Genomic DNA, 20,988 nt, shown 5'->3' with positions numbered 1-20,988 from the left:
CCGCTATCATCCAGAAGGCGAGGTCAGTACAGGTGCATCAAAGCTGGGACCGAGAGACTGAAAAACAGCTTCTATCTCAAGGCCATCAGACTGTTAAACAGCCACCACTAACACTGAGTGGCTGCTGCCAACACACTGACACTGACTCAACTCCAGCCACTTTAATAATGGGAATTGATGGGAAATTATGTAAATATATCACTAGCCACTTTAAACAATGCTACCTTATATAAATGTTACTTACCCTACATTATTCATCTCATATGCATACGTATATACTGTACTCTATATCATCGACGGTATCCTTATGTAATACATGTATCACTAGCCACTTTATACTATACTATGCCACTTTGTTTACATACTCATCTCATTTGTACATACTGTACCCGATACCATCTACTGTATCTTGCCTATGCTGCTCTGTACCATCACTCATTCATATATCCTTATGTACATATTCTTTATCCCCTTACACTGTGTACAAGACAGTAGTTTTGGAATTGTTAGTTAGATTACTTGTTATTACTGCATTGTCGGAACTAGAAGCACAAGCATTTCGCTACACTCGCATTAACATCTGCTAACCATGTGTATGTGACAAATAAAATTTGATTTGATTTGAGCGCCAAGTCTAGGACCAAAAGGCTTTTCAACAGCTTATACCCTCAAGCCATAAGACTCCTGAACAGGTAATCAAATGGCTACCCGGACAATTTGCATTGTGTGACACCTCCAATCCCTCTTTTACGCTGCTGCTACTCTTGGTTTATCATATATGCATAGTCAGTTTAACTATACATTCATGTACATACTACCTCAATTAGCCCGACTAACCGGTGCCCGTATATCGCTTCGCTACTGTTATTTCAAACTACCTGCCCTCCAGGACACCTACAAGAACCACCTGAGCCACTGCCTGTTCACCCCACTTCCATCCAGAAGGCAAAGTCAGTACAGGTGCACCAAAGCAGGGACGGAGAGATAGAAGGTGTTTTTCAATCTCAATGCCATCAGATTGTTAAACAGCCACCACTAGCAAAGAGAGGCGGCTGCCTACCTAGACTTAATATCATTGGCCACTTTAACAAATGGAACACTAGTCACTTTAATAATGCCACTAAGAATGTTTACATATCTTGCATTACTCATCTCATATGAATATACTGTATCCTTCACTATCTATTCTTTACCATCTATTGCATCTTAGCCGCTCTGTCACTCATCCTTATGTTTTATACTTATATATTCTTATCCCACTCCTTTACTAATTGTTTTGTGTAATTTGTTAGATATTAGGTTTTGTTGGGGAATTGTTAGATATTACCTGTTAGATACTGCTGCACTGTCGGATCTAGAAGCATAAGCATTTCACTACACTCACAATAACATCTGCTAACCATTTGTATGTGACCAATAACATTTGATTTGAGCACACACACACCAGCCCAGGACCTCCACATCCGACTTCTAACCCTGCGGGATCGTCTGAGACCAGCCCCCCATACAGATGATGAAACTGAGGAGTATTTCTGTCTGTAATAAAGCACTTTTGTGGGGGGAAACAAATTCTGATTGGCTGGGCCTGGCTACCCAGTGGTCATGCAAAATCCATAGATTAGGGCCTAATTAATACATTTTAATTGACTGATTTCTTTATCTGAACTGTAACTCAGTAAAATCTTCAAAATTGTTGCATGTTGCATTTATATTTTTGTTCAGTATAGTTGTAAAGTGAAGAACGTGCACTAGTCACTACGTAAAACGCAGGCTAAACCTCCGGCAAAACACATACCCATCTGGTGGACGTCAGGCATAAGTCGTCTGAGGAGTTCGCAACATACAGTCAGATCAATAAATATGGACATTTACCAAGTTATTTCATCTTCTACCACAGCATATTGGATTTGAAAGTAAATCATGAGCTGAAAGTGCAGATTTTCAGCTTTAATTTGAGGGTATTTATATCCAAATTGGGTGAACGGTGTAGGAATTACACAACTTTTTGTGTCCCCCCTTTTTAAGGGACCAAAAGTAATTGGAAAATTGGCTGCTCAGCTAATCCATGGCCAGGTGTGTTATTCCCTTATTAGACCATTTACAAGTAAGCAGATAAAAAGGTCTAAGAGTTGATTTCAAGTGTGGCATTTGCATTCGGAATCTGTCACTCGGAATCTGTCACTGCCAGTGAAGCAAGCCATCATTAGGCTGAGAAATCAAAACAAACGTCAGAGAGATAGCAAAAACAGGTGTGGCCAGATCAACTATTTAGTACATTCTTAAAAAGAAAATATGCACTGGTGAGCTCAGGAACACCAAAAAGCCGGGAAGACCACGGAAAACTGTGGTTGTTGACAGAATAATTATTTCCCTGGTGAAGGAAAAACTCCTTCACAACAGTTGGCCAGATCAAGAACACCCTCCAGGAAGTAGGTGTATCTGTCTTAAAGTCAACATTCAAGAGAAGACTTCAGAGTAAATAGACGGTTTACCACAAGATGTAAACCATTGGTAAGCCTCAAAAACAGGAAAACCAAATTAGTTTGCCAAACATCGGAAAATGTTCAGATCTGAAACAACATCCTATGGACAGATGAGAAAGATCAACTAGTACCATTATGATGGGAAGAGAAGAGTAGGGAGAAGGGAAGGAACTACCCATGATCCAACACATACCACCTCATCTGTGAATCATGGTGGAGGTGGTGTTACGGCGTGGGCGTTTATGGCTGCCAATGGAACTGGTTCCCTTGTATTTATTGATGTGACTGCTGACAAAAGCAGCAGGATGAATTCTGAAGTGTTTAGGGCTATAAAACATGCTGTAATTCCTACATTGTTCACCGAATTTGAAAGCCTGCAACTTCAGCTCATTTGGTTTCCATTCAAATATAAAAACTTGGTCAATGTACACATTTTATAGACCTGTGTCAAAGTCAGATTGATAAACAGAATAAGCTTGTTGAAACAGCCTTGTAATCCTGTTTAAGATTTGATTGACAGGTAATGGATTTACCCATAGGTCACAAAATGTCTGTTGCCCCAATTCCGTATTTCAGCTTTGAAATAAATAGATGTAACACGTTTAGGAGAATAAACAAGGGTTACAAGAGACAAAATACTCAATCCATATGTGAAACATTCAATCAATTCTGTAAAGAGACATTACAGGAGTCAAAAACAAAATAAATGGAATAACAAGTCAAAGTAAAAAATATCTATACAGGAAATGCATTTTATTTTTGTAATATAGATTCATATTTTTTTATTCACATGATTGCACTTGTGGTGTTGTAAAATAAAAATCAAGTAAACTTCAAAACATTTTCTTCCAGTCTATGGCTTTGTGTAGGCTTCAATAAAATATAGTTATCTTCAATAGCTCTATATTAACAACAGCATCTTGTTCCATAAAGTGCAAACAGAGAACTACTATGTAGATCTCAATGATACAGCCACCAGGACATCAACCCAGGCCAAAATGTCTGTTACTAATGTCAATGACAGTGACAGCAAGTTTCATATAAAACTAGATGCAATCTTTGGTTCTGCCTTAATCTAACATAGACAATACCACTTGTGTGATAAAGTGCAAATCAGGGGTTCGCAAACGTTTTGGGTCTTGGGAGGGGACCCATTTTATGTGCGCAAATTCATCAGGATCCCCCTCATAATCATAACTCGTGTGATAAAAATAGTCTACAAGGAGTTATGACTTCTGCAGTTTATGGCTGAACGAACCAAGTCTCGGGCCAGGGGAAAGAACATTAAAAAGACCCGCCTGTTGGCATCGGAGTGAAAATGTTGCAGTTCTCATGGCTCCACTGAATTGCTGCTTTAAAGGTAATATCCTGCAATCGACATATTGCACATTGGAATAGCTGAGTTGAAAAATATATAATTGGTGAAATGTGTGTCTGGCTGCGGACGCCCGGCAGTACCTCTACAGAACCCATTGAGAACCCCTGGTCTAAGTGGGACAAAAAAATAAAGAAAAACATTTCCTATTAAGAACACATTCTGCGAAGCAGGCAGTCGGGGGTCATTTCTATTCGAGGAAATGATTCTCAAATGACCAGATTGTGTAGATTCCACAATGCTCTAGGCAAACTAAGTGGAATACCGTCTGCTAAATGACCAAATGGAAATGGAAAATAGCCTTGCATAACGAGCCTCAGGGTTGATCGAAAGCATTTCAACCAAGACCGAATTTTAGATCGAAAAACAGACATGGCTCACCAAAGACAGGAGATAAAATCTACGAAAGGATGCTGGTGTGTTATTACATAGCTGTGTGTAGGGTAACATTCGACCGGGTACTTGACCTAAACAGCTTTTAGATATGTTGACTAATAGGCTTTTCACACTGCATGTTTTATGTTAGCCTAGAGCTAAAGATATCCCGGGCTAAGAGATGTTGAATCCAGTGTAAATAGCCTATACACGAGGGAAATGGTTGAAGTACAATGTACAATCAAAACACACAAAGCCACATTACATTTCTCAACACTACTTCAGCCAATTTGCATTTCAAGACCCAAAAAAGGTGCATACTGCCCAAAACAACCAGGAACTCGGGAAATTCTGACTTCCGAGCATTCAAAACTGGGAACTCGAGGGAAAAAAAGCGATCTCCAACAACCTTCCTCCAACTCTGAATCGTGGGCCTCGTTCTAGAACTCAGACTTTGCGACGTGAAGATCACTGACGTCCTGATTTGACACTTTCCAAGATCCAAGTTGTTTTGAACACAGCAACATGCACACAAATACATGATGCATCAATCCTCTAGAGGCATAGAAACAGTGGTTGGCCCACATATGGAGGGAGACCATGTTCCAATGCTCTCAAATGGCTCCTTCCCTTTCCTGACAACCAATAGGACTAGGAAGGTGAAAACAAGATGGCAGATGGACTAGCACCATGTCATGGATTTCTCCTGTGCGTTGCCCTCTTCTCAGATCAGGTGAAGGATTGGTAGCCATTAAAAGAGCAGCTTATTGCAGTGGTTCCCAAAGTTGTTGCACTGTGACCCATATAAAATAATTTGTGACCCACCAAGAAAACAAGAGCAATGTTTCTGACCAGGACCAGAAACAAACACTAAAGCCACAACCCAAAAAGGATTTGGTCCTAAACCACCAAGCGGTTCTAACCCACCATTACACAGTTCCATAGATAGATCAGAGGGCTGTACTAGCCTTGCTCATTGGGGGCGCTAGTAGTCTATAGGAGCCATTCAGGGCATCCCATAGGGCCTGGAGTGGTGCTGGTCGGGTGTGGGGTTATGATATCTACTCTGGCAATGGAGACGCCAGGCTACTAAATCTCAAAATGCATGATCAGTTATGTTGCTAGAACACAATGATAACTTTATTAATCAAGGACCTTGTAATGCATCATAGCGATGGCTGACAGAATGCATAGTGTTAAATGGGATCTCAGAAGTCCTGCTTGGCTAAACAATAGTGTACTGTACAACACCCATGAGATTCAGGGGCTTGGGTCGCAACTCATGGCCCCATACACCCACGTGTATGCTTTACTGCTGCAATTAAAAACACACAATCATGGTTTCAAAGATGGTAGATGTTCCACCCACACAAGCACTGACAAACACGTGCAAAGTTAAGAGTCATTGATAGACGCATACAGAATCCACTTACCAGACACGCACATGGGCACTAAACACTGACACACGAAACAAACATTTACACTTAACTTACAAAGAAAAAGTGTGAAATGATCATAACCAGCAACCATTAAACACAATACTTCTAAAAACAAGATAACCGTGAAGGTATTCAAGGGAATCACTTAACAGCTCTTTTAATTTCTACCAGCCTGCCTCAAAACACTGCAATAAGCACTGGCAGCAAATAGGACAGAGAATCACAGATTGTCAGTCAGCCACTGTAGAATGTCCTAAAGGTGCATAGAAAGACACATTCTCTAACTAGAGAAGTCACCTGTTCAGTGAGTATGAGCTCACTATCATGCTTGTTCTAGATTCTCCTGCTCACTCGGTACAGGCTGTTGGAGCAGAATGGATCCTCTGATTTGGACAGAGATGCAGAAATGGTTCAGCAAGCAGGACGTCCCCTGGCTCAAGGGCTGTGGCAGTGTAATGCACTGCATCCTGGGATAGAGGGCTGCATTTTTGGCAGTCAGTGCAGTGATGTACAGATAGTATGAAGAGATGGGCCGTGCATCTGTCTGCTTCAGGCTTTCTTATTGAAGTTATTCACTTTGCAAATAGAGAAAGGATTTCCAGTCTTTTAAAAAACATCTGCTTCTAAAGGCAGTCAGTCTATAGACAGCTAAGTGATTTATTTTAGATGGCAACAAAGGCTGAGCACAAGAGACTTAAAATCATAAGACGTAATACTTGGCGTTAATAAAAATGATCAAATCAAAAATGACTGACTTGATGCTTTGCTCCCACAACAGTGACTTAAATCCAACACAATATCATCATGGCTCCACTGAATCCTGTTGATTGCACTGATCAATGAAAATGCAGCTATAATATTGCATTAACTATTTATGATTGGCTAGTTATAATATATCAGTATAAAAGACAGACCAGCATATAGAGATTATATTGGCCTCATAATATCAACCCTCAGCCACATCTCACTATGAGGTGACTGGTTGGGTGGGTAACGGCTAACTGACCACTAGTCACTACAGTGAGAGTGATAGCGGTTAACATTTGGCTACTTTGAACAACTAGGAATGAGCAGCCATAGAGTATGGCACTACACAGCTAGGAAATATGCTCTTAAAAGCCTTGAACAAATAGGGAAAACTATAATCTAGGATTTTTTAAATAATAAAATACGAGTACACACACAATAAATAAAAACAACAAGGAATACTATGGCATAATACGATCAATTATGGATAACAATTTCTGTGGAATTTTAAGGTACTACGAAATCCTTCCAGTTTCTAAGTTTGTTGTTTTTAGCACTGCAGCGTCCTATTGATGGGCCAATCAGCAGAGTAAGTGACCGAACAGCGGCAGTATTCACAACCAACTAGTTTAACAGACCTCAGAGTTCTACAGTTATTAAGCTTGATTTAGAGTGGCTCCCTAAAAGACAAGTGGCCATTAAGTTGTGATGGCACTATGTAGGAGCTCATTGCACGTCTACCACTATCTGATTAGGGACTGGAATAGTCTTCTATAGGGAGATGGATCGACTATTCACCCCAACGCTCTGTGCTGTTTCATAATGTCCTGGCTCCAAACTCACAGTTCTACACCGAGCACAATGCAGCAGCCCAAAAGGCAAAATGGTTTAGTGTGTGTGTGGTCAACATGTGCATGGTGCTAAACAGCAATTGAGAGTTTGAAAACTGAAGAAGTTGCATTTAGTACTTGCTGTCCTCTCTATCCATGGGTGCTTCATTCTGTCTCTCCAAAACTGGGCACGCTACCAACACCTTCTGCATATCCTCCTCCTGCTGTTTTTCCTTCACTCTATTCGCTTATCCTCTCCCAGGCTTCACATGGCCCAAATCCCCCCTCTTTTAAATCCTTTGACAAACAGCACTCTTCATCTAGCAAACCCCTGATTATGTCTTTATCCCACAACATTATTGTTGTTCTGTGCTGCCACGCCAACTAGCCCCTCCCCACCTGGAACTAGAGCCCCTCCCCTGGCAACCAGCAGCTCCTCCTCCTGAATGGGTGTTGCAAAGAGTTTCTCTGGGTCACCCGTGGCGACAGAGGAAGCACGGCAATTGGTCCTTTCCAGCTTGCGGTGCATGCGCGGCTCCTGGGGCGAGTCCTTCTGGTCAAAGACGTCCCTGATTCGGTTGACGCAAACGTTAGCCGCTTCCCTAGTCTCCCTGGAGAGCTGTGATAGGCTGAGAAAGCCATGGGGAAGGTCGTCCACCACACACAGGGTGACTGGCTGATCTACGTTCCTCAGGCGCTTGGCAAACATCACAGAGTCATCCAGCATGGGGTCTAATGCACAGGCCTAGGGGGAGAAGGAGAGATAAACGGTGTCAAAGAGGATATTATAGGATCAAGTAAAAAATTATAATTGGTGGAAAAGACCCAAAAAGGATTGGGACAAGCCAGTCCTCAACTCCATTTCCCTCCCTCTCACCACTAGGTGTATGGGGGGTAGTCCTCTCAGCATGCTGTCGGGGGCCAGTAGAGGAGACATGTAGGGGTTCCTGACGACAGGCGAGGTGGCCAGCTTCATCTCAGCCAGCCGCTCAGAACGCAGCGGTTCGAAGCCCAGGGGGAACTCCCGAGGGTGCTCCAGCACCACGCCCTCCTCCCCCTCAGGGGGCGCTATGGCAACAGAAGACAGAGCATCCGACATGGACACCACCTCTTTGGAGAGGAAGAAGCTCACGTTGTCAGGCTGGAGGGGTACAGGAAAAATAGATTACCATGACAATACATAAGTTAACACTAAGACCAAGATGTGGAAACCTGATGATACTGGATCATACTGATGCGTCTTTCCGTTGGGACCAGACACTTGTTCTAAGAATCTACAAGCCTCAAGTATATTTTTTCACATTTCAAATCACAGGAACAAACATTGACATGTTTCACTGTGACATCATGTGACAGTTCTTCATATTCCCCCTGTAGACAGAGGCATTCATTCAGACTGGCTTTACAGAAGCACAGAGATGATCCCCATACTGACACACTACAGGTTACACTCAGACACACAGTTCTGTCAGCGCCAGATAAATCTGTGGAGGAGGGAACAAGACAAGCAGCTTGGTCACCATCTATTTGCATAAATTATTCAGAGAGGCTTAGTTAAGACAAACACCAACACTTCAGTGACAAGTGTGTCTGAAGTTGTTGTAAAAGAAGGATGAAACTGCAACACTGATCAGAAGTCAGTTAAACCCCCCCCCCCAAATGGTCAGGATTTGGGGAGGGTAATCTGATCCTACATCTGCTTTAAAGGGAAACTCAGGGAGTATCATACCGTGGTTTCGGGGAACACCATTGCATTGTGGGCAGGTGTGGTGGGGGCAGCAGCGGGGGTGGCAATGGCATTGTTGGCGTGGCCTGCGAGGCTCTTCAGAGACTCTCTCCTAAGGGAGAAGTCCGAGGGATGCTCAGGGGGGTCCGAGTGGGGTGAGCTGATGGATGCCTCAGACACACTCTTCCTCACTGACGAAGACGTGTCTGGAGAGAGAAGAGAAAGTCATTGACAAACCAAAATAAGGCAGAGGCAGAGGCAGAGTGAGAGAAAGACTGAGGCCATTATGGAACAGGGAAACATCAATGAAGACATGATTGGAGGACGGTGAGAAGAGGCGGGAGTGAGGGACATGCAGTTATCGGGAGATGGATAATAAAAGCTAAAATCGTTAGATACTACATTCATTTTTGGACTAATAAATTATTGATATACACCATTGATTGAAGAATAACACTTAAAAATGCCTTGTGAGCTTAGTTCAACTGTCACACCCCATCAGAACCCCACAATCTTATTTCACACCAATGTTATAAATGTAAACGATATAAATGTAAACTAACACTGTAAAGCTTTAAAACATGGTTAAAACTACATTTTTTATCACATGGGTTCCTTCCATCCATAGCAGTCTACAGTTTGAATTTGAGTGGTTACATTGCTCCAGGCCCATCCCTCAGCTTTTGACCAAAACAGAGGCGGGTGCCCGCTTTGTTATCGTTTCAATTGCGGATTCTAGCTTTAAGCAATAATGGTGTCATTACGATATGATCTCCCCGTCACAACACAGCTGTAAGAGGTGTCATGGCTTGTCTGTTCTCAAAGCTGTACTCACTGAGATCTTCTATTAATAATGAAGTCCCCATCATGGCCTTTAATAATGTACACCCCCCAATGACAAAGTCATTAGTCTGGCCCACAGCTGCTGTGTGTCAGGTAACATGGTGACGCCTGGAATAGTCTGCTTACTGCAGGGTTTCAACACAATTATAGTGGGGAGAGCCTTCTGTGGCCTGAGACTAAGCAGTGAATTGATATGTATGGATGAGGGTGTGACGTAACAGGGTGGTAGCCGTGGGTGATTGATTGGTTAAGATGTTAACTATGGATATCAATTTTAATAAAAATCATACATACATACATGGCCCTTCCGGTAATAGGAAAATATTATTTCACCTCAGTCAGACACAAAGATGCGTGAACACAAGTACATAGAGACACACATACCCACTCACCACAAGACACACCCCAGCCCCTCCAACACACACACAGGTGTACCTACCTGTTGATGCCGTGGCAGCTGCTCTGTTGGGGTCCAGTAGGGAGTGGATCCAGTTGGAAGCTCCCTGTTTGAAGTCTCTGAGCAGCAGGGCCGTGTCTCTCCTCACCATGCTCAGAGTGCTCACCTTCTCCACCTGCTTCTCTGCCTGGGGCTCCTCACCTGGGAGAGAGAGGGAGGGGGAGAGGGGAAATGTGGTACCCATCACTCATCAGCATTGATTGGCATGCACAAACACCACGCACTACACTCCGGTGCAGTAAACCATCTCTGCTCCCTCTCACACAGTCGTACCTGCGTAGGCGCTGAGACACCTGGAGAGCACACTGAGGGGCAGTAGGGGGTCAAAGAGGGTGAGCAGGCGGGAGGGCGAGGCGTAGGCGGTGAGCAGGATGGCAGGGTAGGCAGCTACGATGCCATCAGGCATTCGCACACCATGAGAGGCAGCGCGCATCGATGTTGTAATACACAGGTTACCACCGGCACTGTCACCGGCCAGACAGACATTCTCCCCCGTCCAACCTGAGAGAGGAGAGTCAGTCATTAGATTGAGGCAAAAAAGTGAGAGAGAAACAGCAAGAGGGAGAGAAAAGAGAAAATATTACTAAAAGTGAGAGTCTATATAACACTTCCAAGTCCCACTCTCTGTGCCCGTGTTTACATGGGGCAATGTTTAATCTTCTCCCACAATGTTTTATATTTGGAGACATAAGTTGAGACTATGACATTCAGTTGAGTGAGTTCCAAGCTAACCAGTCTTTAGCTTTCTGTCATAATAATCTATTAAGTACCAGGAAGTATCCATGGTAAATATTGAGATCATTGCGAATAAAGCCCACCTGAAAAAACAGGCATGTCCATTTACATATACACAGCATCAAAATGTTGTCAAAGACATTTTCCACTCTGGGATATTAAAGATCCTTTATTCTAAGATAAAGTGGTAGTGGTGTGTAGTCCTACCCAGCAGGTGGTGGTTCTTGATGGCCCAGCAGTAGGCGTAAAAGCAGTCCTCCAGGGCCCTGGGGAAGGGGGCATCAGGGGCCAGAGAGTAGTCCACAGACAGGATGGGCACACCCAGGTCCTGAGACCAGCTCTTCAGGTACGGCTGGAGAAGAAAGAAAGGGGGTGAATGGAGGTGAAAGGAGTGAGTGAACCCCCTACCAGGGCAGGCAGAGTGCTGTTTGCAGTTCTGAATGCTTCTTAGTGCCCCCTAGCTAGCTTTACAGGAGGTGGTGTTAAGGATAGGAGAAGAGGTCCTGGTATCAGATTCCCACCTTGCAGGTTCTGTAATGGTGAACTACCAACCCAACCTCAAACGTACACTGCAGAACTCCAGTGGTGGCTTGGTAATTCTGTTATGAAAATACCAGGTATGCGCACTGTGCTCACAAATGCAACATGACAACCTTGCTCTCACTACACAGGGGTGGTGTTAACCTGTTGTTGCTATGCAATTGGTATAGCTGTCATGGTGTCATGGTAGCTAAGTGATTAGCATTCTTAGAAACATACTTCTCAGATCAAAACATCCTTAGAATATTTGCTTTTATTATTATAACCTTGTACGGTCATCAAGTACTTAGCCTAGTCAGAGAGCGTACATCTGACAATAAATCTCATCTGACAATATTAGTCTGCCCTCTACAGAACACCTCTCCTCTTCTCTCTAAGCATCAGGGACAGTGTCAGTAGTGACAGCTCCGCCTCTCTAAACAATACACAGAGAGCCTCACCTCAGTGGCCCATGACTGGATGTGACCACATCACACTGCCAGACACCACCTCAACACCATCCCTGGGAATCTGCCCTGCACTCTTAAAGCCACGCTGTCATAATGGATCCCAGTCTGGCACCGCTGACGTGTGTGGTGTGTGTACCTGCGTGTCAATCTGAACGATCGCCATTGTCAGTACATGATGCGTTTTGACACCCGTCAGCACGGCTGGCCAGATCTGACAATCACAAGGTTTGCCAGCGGCCCCCATAGAGAGATGAATACCCACAGAACAACAGGCTGGGTCTAAACTGTCCTGATGAGAGGTGTGTATGGAAAGTATGCCCACCTATCCATAACCTTGCAGATCATCTCCTACTGCCGGGGTTACAGGGTGTAGTAGTTCCACTCCTCTGCAGAGACAGGCACTGTGGTTAATCTGCTTCTGGGCTAGCACCTCTGACACACACACTTGAGTGATTAAGTTGTGGCCCATCCATTATTGGGGGTCTGGATCAATGGGGTACTGAGAGGGACACCACAGACTTCTGCCCTCACACTACACAGCTCCCTCTGTGTGAGAGAGTGAGAGCTTCAGCCCTCAGACACTATCCATCTCCCTGAACACTCCAGGAGGAGGAGTGAAGGTGGCAGGAGGGGGAAAAGTGAAAAATGGAGACACCACAGACTCCTGCCCTCACAGGCTCTATCCATCCCCCCACTGGCCAGGGGGAAGAAGGAAGAACAAGAGTGGGTACAGTGCAGGAGGGAGGAGAGAGAAAAGAAAGCAAAGAGCCAAAGTGATTACAAAAATGACAGAAGAGGTCATTAGGACAAAGGAGAGTAGAGAACAAAGGGAATAATGATCAGAAAGGAGGAACGCGTAGAGGACAGGTTTAGAGGAGAGAGTCTAGAGATCACACACAGATAGGCCCTAATGGAAGATGTCTATGAAATATAAAGCCATAATAACTTCATGCAGAGTTCCAGGCTAATTCAACATGACAGGCTTGTTCCTCCTCAGATCACTTCCTATAGCCTCTGGTTGCTAGGCTATTGGAGATCAAGGGACTGCCAGTCCACTCTGGTTTCATGGTGACGCTTCTCAGTGGTTAAAAGTAGCCTGCTGGTTATATAATACAGCCCCCTGTCTCATCTGTTAGAGGCTGAGCTCTGAGCTGACCACTTCAAGAGGACAGGGGGAGAAGGAGAGAGAGGAGAGAATGAGGAGGGAGGAAAGAGACAGGAGTGGAAGAGGGGGTAAGGAGGGCTGGCCTGCACCAATTACTAGATAATAGAGTGATACAAATAAAGTCAGTGTGTGTCCATCAACCCTACAGGATGAATTAAACGGTCTTTAGCAGGAACGGCTCACTACAGGGAAGCCATGGAGTGAAAACACAATCATATCCTCAAGACCACCAAGTACCCCTCTAACAACGCAACTCCCAAACTGTTCATTAGAATGGTTTGATTCCAGTTAACTATAATATATTTAAAAAAGACATTGATGTCTTGAACACAGATAGGCTGTGGAGAGAACCAGGCCACACCATGGGCTCCCACCATAGAGACACTAGTTAGGTTAAAGGTGAAACGTGATGTCAATTCCTTACCAACGAACGAACGAGAGAGAACAGAATGTGTTGTTACCTCGTGAGACTTGGAGGTCTGGGCCACAAAGCCTCCTCCGTGGTAGTGAAGCAGGAGCCAGCGAGAAGGGGGGCTCTGCTTGGTCTTCATTCCCAGGGACAGGGAGATCGGACCCCCCTCAGAACGAGACAGGGACAGCAACGCCTCACTGTCCTACAGAGAGACAGACAGACAATCATAATCAAAAGGTAGAAAAATTGTTTTCACAATTGCTACAGATATTGATTTGTCTGTTTGCTTTACAGCTCTCTGTTGAACAATCCCTTCAGTCAGGATTAGCTGTGCGGTTTTTTCTCTGCTCCTGACTGTCCTTCCATCTCCACCAAAAACACACCATCCTCATTCCCATTCATTAACATTAGCAGGGAACAGCAGAGAGGCGTTCGCTTGTGTCCTCCACATAAAACGACAGCTCTTTGACTGAGCAGGATCAATGAGTGAGTTGAAAGTGTTGGCTGATATGTCTGGTTTAATACCAGACTACAGATGCTCAGCTCTGCTGTTCAATACCTCCCCAAATAAATAAATGTGAGTGTGTGTGTGTGAGGATTTAAAGGGATTAAGAGCCACGGATGAGCAGAGAAGACACTGTTGTTTACAACAGCTGCTCTCAGACAAAGGAAACGCAAACTAACAGAATCCCTTGATGTTCGAGCATTTCACGCAGGAAGAGGCTTCTCAACAGCTTGAAGCCAATTAATATGAGAAATACACACTGTCAGACTGCTGCTATTAAAGTTAGTACAGCGACAGCAGCACATTTTGATCTACCAGTTAAAAGGTTCTGCATGTCAGATTTGAAAGGTTAACAACAGTGAACTTTGATGTAGAATCAGCTGAGACTGGAATATAACCAGTATGAGACCAGGGTTGTATTCACTAGGAACCGAAGAACCAAGCGGGACCTACCTGCATTTGTCCAATACAAACTTGTTTATTTTGCAAAACGTTTTTCGATTATGCTTCTAGCCTTAATTTGTATTTTGATAACATACTTACAGTATTTCAAATTTTTGTGTGTATAGTATTGCTTACTATTTTTTTTTATCTTGGTTTCCATTGAACGCGCCATAAAAATAAAGGCATTTAAATGTATTATATGAAAACTGCCTTGGTCCTCCTTTTTCATCACATGTAAAGGTGGTTTGAAATGTGGCTTGAAATATCCGATCCCATGTACTTTTTGGCTGTTCAGACGGCAGGAAAAGTACGATTTGAATCAGATATAAAAAAAAATAAAAAAAATAGGATTTGAGTCACTTCAAAATGCCAATATGAACAAGGCTTTAGTTACCTGCCCCTCCCTCAGCTCGTAGGAGATCAGCCTCATCTGCACGGGGCCAGGGCCAGTGTGGGCCGACGGGGCCTCTATGGTGACAGTGAGGTGCGGATTGGCCACCAGCGGGAGGTCAAAGGGCACAGGGGGCACCGAGAGGGCACGGTTCACCTTCACCTGGGTGGACGTCATACTGGCTAGACTCTGAGGGGACGAGTAGAAGGCAAGGAGGAAGAAGATTACTTTGTCATCCGTCACAGATACACCGCAATGTTTCAGTCTTTTCCTTCAGGAGGAGGGACAAGAAAGAAAGAGTGAAGGCAGAGGGCAAATCAGATAAACATTCATAATTCACCATATCATTTTATTATTTTGTTTTGAACTTCCGGTCATTTGTAGGTCAATAAACTTGACAAAAAGACAAAGCTGAGAGCATCTCCTCATGGCAGGAAAGCATCCAGTAAAATCTAAACACAGTGACAGTATTACAAGCTCTGTAACTACATAACTATGAGACGCATGAAAGAGAGTTAAGATTGTCTCAGCGTTTGTCCTGTTGGCTAACGCATGCAAGGGAAGAGTACTCTACCACTGAGCTGTACATCCCAGCGCAAGGGAAGAATATTCTACTAGCGACCCATTCCAAAGTCCATCCAGTGGTCAGTGACTCACAGATAGAATCTCAGTCTCTGTGATGTTCCAGAAGGCCTTCCAGAAGTGGACGTCCAGGTTCTGAGTGATGCGTTCAAACTCCGCCCCCCTTAGCTCCGGGTCAATGGCGTACTTCCCTGAGGTAAAGAAGGAGCTGGCTGCTACACCTGGAGAAAGAGGGAAGGGGGAGAGAAGATAGTGGAGAGATGGTTGTAGGAGGGAGGCAAGAAGGAGAGGGTGATAAAGACAGTTGCAGGTAAAAAAAAAGAGTGGGTCAAGGTAGTGGAAGTGGGTCAAGGTAGTGGAAGTGGGTCAAGGTAGTGGAAGTGGGTCAAGGTAGTGGAAGTGGCAGAGGGAAAAATGTATAGGTATGGATAAAGATGAATGAAAAGAAAAGGGACAGGGAAGAGGAGAGGGAGTAGCTAACATCAAATCACCACCTCACTGAGACAGAAACACAGGGAGGGGGAGGCAGAGACAGCGCGATGGCCATGAGTGGAGGCAGTACATGCTACTGTTAAACAGAACTCTTTCAATCCCTGTAGCTACAGGAGTGTCTGGATGGGACAGAGCAATGGTCACTTGTTGTCCAGGAGAGCTGAACTATATGGCTATTTGTTCTGCCACAGCACTAAAACAGATTCCCCTAATCTAATTAAATCACCAAGACTTGGTTAATAGGTGACCATGGGGATAGAGTGACCATGTCAAAGGCTGGCTCTATGTCCCAGACAGACTATAGCAGTGGTCAAGGGGGACAGATACTCACCATACGGTGCAATACCTCCTTGCTCCACTGGGAAGCAGCATAAAGCACAAGACAGTGTTCGATCAAATCGTTTGTGTGTGCGGTCACATCCTTTATAAACAACAGGTGTAGACTAACAGTGAAATGCTTACTTGTGTGTGCTGTATGGAAAAAGTGTTTCTGTACTCATAAGTGTCCATATATCCATGACCTATGAAATGTTGGAATCCTTCTAGACTGTAATGTCATTTGGGGATTAAGAAAGAATTTAAAATGTGTGTGTGTGGGTTAATGGGCAATGTAAGTAAGTCTTCCTTTAACCTCTCTTGGGTAGGGGGCAGTATTTTCACCTCCGGATGAAAAGCGTGCCCAAAGTAAACTGCCTGTTCCTCAGGCACAGAAGCTAGGATATGCATATTATTGGTAGATTTGGATAGAAGACACTACAGTTTCAAAAACTGTTAAAATAATGTCTGAGAATAACAGAACTGATATGGCAGGTGAAAACCTGAGAAAAATCCATTCAGGAAGTGGAATTATTTTCATGTAGCTGTTTTTCAACTCAATGCCTATAGAGAATCCAATGGGTTAGGAATCAGATTGACATCTAGTGGAAGCCATAGGAACTGCAGTCTTTAGACATGGTGAGAGGACAGAGGAACTCTGCAGACCTGATTCGGCGAGCTCCGTTTGTTATTTTTCCTTTCTATTGAAAACGGTATTGTCCGGTTGAAATATTATTGATTATAAAGACAAACAACCTGAGGATGAATTATAATCATCGTTTGACATGTTTTGACAAACTTTACCGGTACTTTTAGTATGTATTCGTCTGCCTGCTGTGACCGCCTTGGAGCCATTGGATTACTGAACAAAACGCACCAACAAAACTGAGTTTTTGGGACATAAAGAGGGACTTTATCGAACATTTACTGTGTAACTGGGAGTCTTGTGAGTGCAACCATATGAAGATCAAAGGTAAGTGTTGTATAGCACACTATTACTTATACCTAACATAAGGACAGGACATGAAACGGGAGTAGAAATTAGCGTGGACATTGGGGGGGGGGTTACAGGGTGCCCTAAAGGGACCAAACTAGAATATCAATACACAACATATTCCTCCCCCTTTTACATTTGATGACTCATAAGGAAAAAGTAAATATTCACTGTTTTGCCTATTGTTTTCTTTTTAATATAAGTTATCTTTATGTAAGTAAATTAACTTTTCAGAATAACCTCTTCTAAACTAGGGATAGAGGGTAGACTGCCTCAGTCCCCAGACCTGGGGTGTATTCTGCCCCAATGTCAGTGGTTAGTCTGAACTAAATAGTCAACCTGTCAGGGTGTTGTCTTTTTCTTGCAGTGTAATGACGACGTACAGGTGAGTCTACAGTCACATTATCGCTGAGTCGGAGTGGTGATGGTGTATGCCCAGACTGGGGTGAAACAGTACCCTGAGTAGGCACTCTTGACTGGTTCAGGTGAGTCTGGAGCACTTTCCACATTCGTAGGTTGCTGCAGAGGATGTTCAGGTGATAGCTCATAGTCGTGGTAGGTCTCCAGTAGCCGATCTTAGTTCGTCATTTGACAGGAGTCATCTGAGGTTGGTTCCTTGCAAAAGTTGATCCGCTTGTCTTCTCCATATGATGTTCTCCGGTGTGTGAACTGTGTAGGACACAGGCCCTGTTTGTGCAACCACTGTGGCTGGTATCCACTTTGGAGCTTTGCAGTAGTTCCGAGCAAGAACTCGCTCTCCAGCTATGAAGCTTCTGTGTTTTGCTTTGCTCTGTCTCTCCACCTGTGCTCGCTGTTGTGTCTGTACAAACGGTCTCGTCTTTGGAGGTCTCAGGAGGTCGAGTCGCGTGTGAAGCCGTCTTTTCATCATGGCTGACGCGGGGGCCACTTTGGTTGTAGCATGGGGAGTGTTTCTGTAAGTTAACAGGAGGTGTTTAGACACCTATTGAGGGAGCTGGCAAGCCGAAGCGACTGAAGATTGACCGTAGCTCTTCGATGGTTCTTTCAGCTGAGGTGCTCTTCATCACTGTGACCTCAGGCCATTTGCATCAACTACGACTAAGAACATACGATCTTCCAGTGGGCCTGCATAGTCTGTGTGGACTCGCTGCCAAGGCTCCTCTGGGAAGTCCCATGGGTGTAGTGGCGCTAGCTGAGGCATCTTATCTTTTGACATGCAGAACATGACTTGACCTCGTCTTCGATAGCTGCGTCCAGACCTGGCCACCAAAAGTAGCGGCGGGCAATCTCCTTCATTCACACCATGCCACAGTGCCCTGAATGGAGTTCTTCAAGCACCTGCCTTCTCAGTGGCGGTGGTATGATGACTCGAAAACCACATAGCAAGCGTCCAAACTGAACTGTGAGCTCGTTTCTCCTCACTAGGTAAGGTTGTAGGCTGTCCAACATTTCTCCTTTTCCACGAGTGACAATGTCCACGACCGCCGACATCACTGGATCAGTGTGGGTGACCTTTTTCACTTGGACAGAAGTAACTGGGGCGTTCGTCACTTCCTTAAAGTAGAAGATTTCAGCCTGGGAGTGCTCAGTGTGTGCGACAGGTAAGGGAAGCCTTGAGAGGCCGTCTGCATTGCAGTGCTGCTCAGACCTTCGGTACTTGATATCGTACTGGTGAGCAAATAACAACCATCGCTGCATGCAAGCGACGGAATGCCGGTGGTGTGGGGACCAAAGATGGAGGTGAGGGGTCTATGGTCCGTCAGCAGTGTGAATCAACGGCAAAACAGAAACTGATGAAATGTCTTTACTCCAAACACAATGACGAGCGCTTCACGCTCTATCTGTGCATAATTGCTCTCGGCTTTACTTAAGGTCCGTGATGCAAAAGCGATTGGCCTTTCTTCACCTGATGGCATGATGTGTGAGACAACCGCACCAACGCCATAAGGCGATGCATCACATGCCAACTGTAATGGCAAGTTGGGGTTGAAGTGAGTTAGGGCCTCTGACTGAGCTAAGGCCGTTTTCACTTTCTTGAAAGCCTCCTCACATCTGTCTGTCCACTTCCACTGTTGGGTTGTGTTCAAAAGTACATGCAGTGGCTTTAACATGTTAGCTAGGTTTGGCACAAAGATTGTGTAGTATGTCAGTAGTCCTAAGAATGATCACAGCTGACTCACGTTCTGTGGGGATGAAGCTTCCGCAATATCTTTGCTGTCTGAGGCTGTATAGAAGGAGAAACTACATCACCTTACACTACAGCCCACAAAGATGACTCTGAAAACATACAGTGAGAGGAAGCGTGACCAAAGGTTTTATGGCGTATGGGACAGGTCTAGCTTTGAAGCATTTGGGTTGCTGTCTGGTTTCAGTCAGGTTATGTCCTTTATTCTGCCAAGTTCTCCTTTGAACACATCTGCGTGTTTCCTCAATATCCCTTGTAGGTTGGTGTCCTCTTTTGCAGCCATGTGAATTTCCTGCCAGTTTAGTTTGATCTTTACCAGCCATGTGCGTCCTAGCAATGCTGGATGGTTACCTTTCACAATGTAGAGTGGTAGCTTTACCTTCTGTTTGTTGAGCTCCACTGTAACAATCATACTTCCTCTCACTGTATGTTTTCAGAGTCATCTTTGTGGGCTGTAGTGTAAGATGATGTAGTTTCTCCTTCTATACAGCAAAGATATGGCTGCTCCAATGTCCACTTGCATCCGTACTGCGTTTCCATCCAGTAGCGGTGTCACCCAGTACCCGTCCGTATCCATTGTCTGAAATTAACATAACATGCAAAAATTCCTCCCCTTCAGACACTTTGTTCATCCTCTGTGTGCTCCATTTTATGCACTTTCTTTTTGTACTTCCTGAAGTGGCTTTTCCTTTGTTCAGTACTTTTGTTTGATTGTGTCTTTTGGTTTTTACATGCACATTCGATGTGACCCGTTTTTCCACAACTTCTGCAGTCTAAGTCTTTGCACCAACACTCCTCTGCTTGGTGATCTGGTTTCCCACAGCAATAGCATGGCTTCCCACCTCCTGCCTTGTTTTTTAACCACGTAGACACCTTATGCACTTTGGTCGATGCACTTAGCTGTTGTGCGTCTTTATTTGCCATTTCCATTGACGTACTCAACATTACAGAGAGCAATAGAAGTTACTCTCAGTCAAAAGGCGTTTCTGAATTGCCTCGCTGCGCATGCCACACATTAACCCATCACGTATAGATAGGGTCACTCATTGCTCGCCCAAATTCACAGTTTTCAGATTACTGTTTCAAACAGCCACAAACAGATTGATTCCCTCCCCTCTTGATTTCTCTTATGAAACCGGAATCTCTGCGATTATCAGTGGTTTGGGAGAATGTCTTTTTAAAAAGGTAGACAATTTCATCATATGATTTATCACCAGGTTTTTCAGGCATTACTAGGCTGCGCAATAGATTGAATGTTTTTCCTCCCATAAGTCAAAAATGTTGGCACAACGACTTCTGCTTTAATTCCATTTGCCAACACAAAGTACTCAATACGTTCTGTGTAAGAACTCCATTGTTCCACAGATTCATCAAATGTTCCTACATTTCCAATCAATGCAGATATTTTCGGTTTATTTTTATTTCGCACACTTTTCAGACGGTCCCGTACTCCCAGACCCTTTTCTTTTTTTTAACTCATGCTGACTTCACTTTCTCACGCAGCAAAATTCTTTCTATCCCTCGA

General features: G+C 44.2%; 1 protein-coding gene across 2 annotated transcripts in view; it reads right to left on the bottom strand.

Annotated features, from left to right (window-relative positions):
• Positions 1-3,208: 3,208 nt before the first annotated feature.
• The window catches only part of LOC139422822 (hormone-sensitive lipase-like), a 42,580-nt gene continuing 24,800 nt past the window's right edge, over positions 3,209-20,988 (bottom strand). Inside the window, exons 6-14 of one of the 2 annotated variants that reach the window (XM_071174213.1) lie at positions 15,574-15,719; positions 14,920-15,105; positions 13,626-13,778; positions 11,218-11,362; positions 10,549-10,776; positions 10,258-10,416; positions 8,979-9,181; positions 8,127-8,390; positions 3,209-7,994 (exon numbers count right to left, since the gene is read on the bottom strand). In XM_071174213.1, coding sequence (XP_071030314.1) covers positions 7,593-7,994; positions 8,127-8,390; positions 8,979-9,181; positions 10,258-10,416; positions 10,549-10,776; positions 11,218-11,362; positions 13,626-13,778; positions 14,920-15,105; positions 15,574-15,719 — 1,886 coding nt within the window. In that variant the 3' untranslated portion in view covers positions 3,209-7,592. The remainder of the gene's footprint in view (positions 7,995-8,126; positions 8,391-8,978; positions 9,182-10,257; positions 10,417-10,548; positions 10,777-11,217; positions 11,363-13,625; positions 13,779-14,919; positions 15,106-15,573; positions 15,720-20,988) is intronic. The other variant, XM_071174222.1, reaches the window with a different exon arrangement.

The sequence above is a fragment of the Oncorhynchus clarkii genome, chromosome 2 (assembly GCF_045791955.1).
Source record: "Oncorhynchus clarkii lewisi isolate Uvic-CL-2024 chromosome 2, UVic_Ocla_1.0, whole genome shotgun sequence".
NCBI classification, from domain to species: domain Eukaryota; kingdom Metazoa; phylum Chordata; class Actinopteri; order Salmoniformes; family Salmonidae; genus Oncorhynchus; species Oncorhynchus clarkii.
Note: the sequence above shows the minus strand (reverse complement) of the source record. Positions and strands in the feature narration are given on the sequence as shown.